This window comes from Salmo trutta, chromosome 12, assembly GCF_901001165.1.
Source record: "Salmo trutta chromosome 12, fSalTru1.1, whole genome shotgun sequence".
NCBI lineage: Eukaryota > Metazoa > Chordata > Actinopteri > Salmoniformes > Salmonidae > Salmo > Salmo trutta.
The window spans coordinates 31,851,710-31,856,709 of NC_042968.1; the positions used below are offsets into that span (position 1 = coordinate 31,851,710).

The 5,000-nt window shown below is 38.8% G+C and overlaps 1 protein-coding gene across 1 annotated transcript in view; it reads right to left on the bottom strand.

Annotated features, from left to right (window-relative positions):
* The window catches only part of LOC115203356 (solute carrier family 12 member 1), a 46,744-nt gene that overhangs the window by 25,083 nt on the left and 16,661 nt on the right, over window positions 1-5,000 (bottom strand). Inside the window, exons 7-12 of the mRNA XM_029767988.1 lie at window positions 2,356-2,467; window positions 1,979-2,106; window positions 1,135-1,219; window positions 877-1,040; window positions 602-709; window positions 130-253 (exon numbers count right to left, since the gene is read on the bottom strand). Coding sequence (XP_029623848.1) covers window positions 130-253; window positions 602-709; window positions 877-1,040; window positions 1,135-1,219; window positions 1,979-2,106; window positions 2,356-2,467 — 721 coding nt within the window. The remainder of the gene's footprint in view (window positions 1-129; window positions 254-601; window positions 710-876; window positions 1,041-1,134; window positions 1,220-1,978; window positions 2,107-2,355; window positions 2,468-5,000) is intronic.

The window sequence follows — 5,000 nt, forward strand, 5'->3', positions numbered from 1 at the left end:
GACACACACAAACACACACACAGAGAGAGAGACACAACAGAGATTCACTTGAGTTGTTTGTGACATTACCAATATTAAACTAATTGGCGACTGTGGTTTATCTTAAATGTGTGTAGTGACCTCACTCACCGATGATTATGAAGGCGACAGCGATGATGAAGGTCAGAACGTAGCCTCTGATTGGCTCGTTGTTCTTGCCGTGTCCCTTGGCGAAGAACTTCAGTGCAGTGTAGATGTTGTCTTTACACAGAGCCTGAGAGGAGGAGGAGGAGGAGGAGGAGGAGGAGGAAGAGGAAGAGGTGGGGGGCGAGAAGTTGAGGAGGAACAGGAAGAGAAGGGTGGATGAAGAAGAGAAGGATGAAGAGGTGGGGGAGGAGGGAGAGAGAGGTAGAGGAGGGAGGAGTGGGAGTTAGCTGATTGTAACATAGTTTGACAGTTGTTGTCATCTGGATAGAAGGAACATGAAAAAGAGAACCGCCGGTCACAAGGTGGGGCTCTGTTTCACTCATCATAGACCTTGTAGTAGTACCTGGAACCCTCAGAGCTGATGAATGAGGATCAAGTGAGCAGACAGGTGATAGACAGTAGTAGTGTGACTGACCTGGAAGACTTTGGGTGCGCTGACGAGGGAGGCGAGGGCAGAGGAGAGGGTGGCAGAGAAGGTTCCTGCTGTGATGAGAGGACCGAACCCTGACACCATGGTCATCACCTGGGAGGAGGAGACACAGGGGCTGTTTACTTTCACCGGACTGTGTGTGTGTGTGTGTGTGGTTATTTTGTTGTGTGCTGTAGTGAGTGTTCCATTTTTGTGTTGTTGTACTGAATGTGTAACTGTGTTGTTTGATTGTTGTTACATTATGGTTGTTGTTGTTGTACCTGGAAGTTGTTCATGGAGCCAAACTTGCAGCTGTTGACATCACAGGAGGAGAAGTTCCATCCCTGCTCACAGGCAGCAGTGTTGGTACCGTTACACAACATTTCCATCCCTGTGGCAATGGTGTCGTTGATGTTTCCTGTTGCATCACGCACCACCGTGGCAGCTGCTCAATTAGAAAACAGAACAGACACAACATTTAGGGAGGGTTTTGTGTGTGCGTGTGCATGTGTGTGCGTGCGTGTGCGTGCAGTCCTTACAGACACAGAGGGCGACTCCCAGGTATGTGACTCCAGTGATGAGGATGGCCAGCAGGGTTCCTTTAGGGAGAGCATCCTGGGGATCCTGCAGGAGAACCAGAGATATAGACACCATCGTTAACAACAGCAGAAGTGATAGCTGGAGGAAACAGTTATACTGATATAACGTGGTTTGGGTCTATGGGATCATTATTCTCTGTTGTTTAAAATGAAGGTGCCTGTTCACAGACACAAAGAGTATTTCTCTCTCTCTTTCGCCATCCACCTCTCTCTCTCTGTCTCTTAATCTCCCCTTCACCCTCTCTTTCCTCTCCAGTGTTGGGGAAGCTACTCTGAAAATATAGTTTACCAAGCTACCAATGACTTCACACAGGAAGAAGTTGTGCTACAGTAAAGCTACCCTAAAGAGAAATATACAGTAGTTTATAAAGCTACCCTAAAGAGAAATATACAGTAGTTTATAAAGCTACCCTAAAGAGAAATATACAGTCGTTTATAAAGCTACCCTAAAGAGAAATATACAGTAGTTTATAAAGCTACCCTAAAGAGAAATATACAGTAGTTTATAAAGCTACCCTAAAGAGAAATATACAGTCGTTTATAAAGCTACCCTAAAGAGAAATATACAGTCGTTTATAAAGCTACTTTGAAAAAGTATTTCACTACATCCAAACTACTTCGTGAAAATAATCATATCTGAAATGTCATAATATAATGTTAAGAAACATGACTACAAGAACACATTGCTCTGTAGTTGGATGTTAACAGTGAACTGAGATCTGTGTGGTCAGGCAGAGGAAAATAGTGGGTCATTTGTGAAATAGTCATTTCTTTCCCTTCATACCTTCAGGTCTCCAGAGATGTTGGCTCCGGCCAGGATACCCGTGGCAGCAGGGAAGAAGATGGCGAACACAGAGAAGAACGTCTCTCCATCTCGGAAGTCCGGCGGTAAGTTCTCCATAAATATTTTGGCTGTGGGGGAGAAAGAGAAGAGATGTGGATGAGAAGGGTGTCTCTGTGTCAAACTGGTGTTTCTGTCTTTGTGTGTCATTTGACAGAGAATAGAAAAGTACATGAACTGACCATGTGACCTGAGCAGGACAAACTCAGGGCTCTACTCATGAAACTAATATAGCTTGATTATAAATGTGAGCATTATAAAGGTTATATATTTGATGAATTCCTCTATCTATGTGAAGGAAACCTCTGTTGTTGCCTCACCGTCATAGTTAAAGAATCCTTTGGACTTCTTGTCGGTGGAGGCTGGGATGCCGGTTCCTACGAAGACGTTGGCGATGGCTACCAGGAGGATGATCAGCAGACCGATCTGAGCCTGAAGAGACAGGACATCAACAGGTTAGTCTGGGTTACAAAGCTTCCATATGAAACTAGAGGACAGTTACAAGGTCACACCATTCCTCTCCAACAGTTGAAGAGGACAAACCGACTGTCATACGGAACTGAACACATACTGATCTCAGTTACGATCAATATCAGACATGGAATTGAAAGATGTCAAGTTGATATCAGTTGATACATTTTCTGCTGGAAACATGGGGATTTGAACCATACTGTATGTGGATCTGTCTCTAGTTGTACAGTGAAGTGCAGTGCAGCATAGTGAGAGTAACATAATGTAGTGTAGTGTATGTGTTGTATATTATATCATGCAGTGGTGTAGTATAATGTAGCGTTGAGTAGTGTATTATAATGTAGCTTAGCGAAGTATAATGTAGTGTAGCGTAGTATAGTGTAGCGTAGTGTAGTGTAGCATAGTACAATGTAGTGTAGCGTAGTGTAGTGTAGCATAGCATAGTGTAATATAATGTAGTGTAGTGTAGCATAATGTGGTATAATGTTGTGTAGTGTAGAATAATATAGTGTAGTATAATGTAATGTAGAGTAGCGTAGTGTAGTATAATGTAATGTAGTGTAGCATAATGTAATGTAGCATAGAGTAGTATAATGTAATGTAGTATAATGTAATGTAGCGTAGAGTAGGATAATGTAGAGTAGTATAATGTAATGTAGCGTAGAGTAGCATAGAGTAGCGTAGAGTAGTATAATGTAATGTAGCGAAGAGTAGTATAATTTAATGTAGTGTAGCATAATGTAATGTAGCATAGAGTAGTATAATGTAATGTAGTATAATGTAATGTAGCGTAGAGTAGGATAATGTAGAGTAGTATAATGTAATGTAGCGTAGAGTAGCATAGAGTAGCGTAGAGTAGTATAATGTAATGTAGCGAAGAGTAGTATAATTTAATGTAGTGTAGCATAATGTAATGTAGCATAGAGTAGTATAATGTAGTGTAGCGTAGCATAGAGTAGTATAATGTAATGTAGAGTAGCGTAGATTAGAGTAGTATAACGTAATGTAGCATAGCGTAGTATAATGTAATGTAGCATAGAGTAGCGTAGAGTAGTATAATATAATGTAGCATAGAATAATGTAATGTAGAGTAGTATAATGTAATGTAGTGTAATTTAGCGTAGAGTAATATAATGTAGCGTAGAGTAGTATAATGTAATGTAGCATAATGTAATTTAGCGTAGAGTAGTATAATGTAATGGAGCGTAGGGTAGTATAATGTAATGTAGAGTAGAGTAGTGTAATGTAGCGTGGAATTGTATACTGTAATGTAGCGTAGAGTAGTATAATGTATTGTAGAGTAGTATAATGTAATGTAGCGTAGAGTAGAGTAGTGTAATGTTGCTTAGAGAAGTATACTGCAATGTAGTTTATAGTAGTGTAATGTAGCGTAGAGTAGTATAGTGTAATGTTGCGTAGAGTAGTATAATGTAATGTAGCATAGAGTAGCGTAGAGTTGTATAATGTAGCGAAGAGTAGTATAATGTAATGTAGAGTAGTATAATGTAATGTTGCGTAAAGTAGTATAATGTAGTGTAGCGTAGAGTAGTATAATGTAATGTAGCATAAAGTAGTATAATGTAATGTAGCGTAGAGTAGTATAATTTAGCATAGTTTAGTATAAGGTAATGTAGCATAGAGTAGTGTAGAGTAGTGTAATGTAGCGTAGAGTAGCATAGCGTAGAGTAGTATAATGTAATGAAGCGTAGATTAGCATAGAGTTGCGTAGAGTAGTATACTGTAATGTAGCGTAGAGTAGTATAATGTAGTGTAGCGTAGAGTAGTGTAATGTTGAGTAGAGTAGTATAATGTAGTGTAGCGTAGAGTAGTATAATGTAATGTAGAGTAGTGTAATTTAGCGTAGAGTAGTGAAGAGTAGTATAATGTAGCTTAGAGTAGTATAATGTAATGCAGCATAGAGTAGTGTAATGTAGCGTAGCGTAGTATAATGTAATGTAGCATAGAGTAGTATAATGTAATGTATCTTAGAGTAGTATAATGTAATGTAGCATAGAATAGAATAATGTAATGTAGAGTAGTATAATGTAATGTAGCATAGAATAGAATAATGTAATGTAGAGTAGTATAATGTAATGTAGTGTAATTTAGCGTAGAGTAATATAATGTAATGTAGCGTAGAGTAGTATAATGTAATGTAGCATAATGTAATTTAGCGTAGAGTAGTATAATGTAATGGAGCGTAGGGTAGTATAATGTAATGTAGCGTGGAATTGTATACTGTAAAGTAGCGTAGAGTAGTATAATGTATTGTAGCGTAGAGTAGTATAATGTAATGTAGAGTAGTGTAATGTTGCTTAGAGTAGTATAATGTAATGTTGCGTAGAGTAGTATAATGTAATGTATCGTAGGGTAGTATACTGTAATGTAGCGTAGAGTAGTATAATGTATTGTAGCGTAGAGTAGTATAATGTAATGTAGAGTAGTGTAATGTTGCTTAGAGTAGTATAATGTAATGTTGCGTAGAGTAGTATAA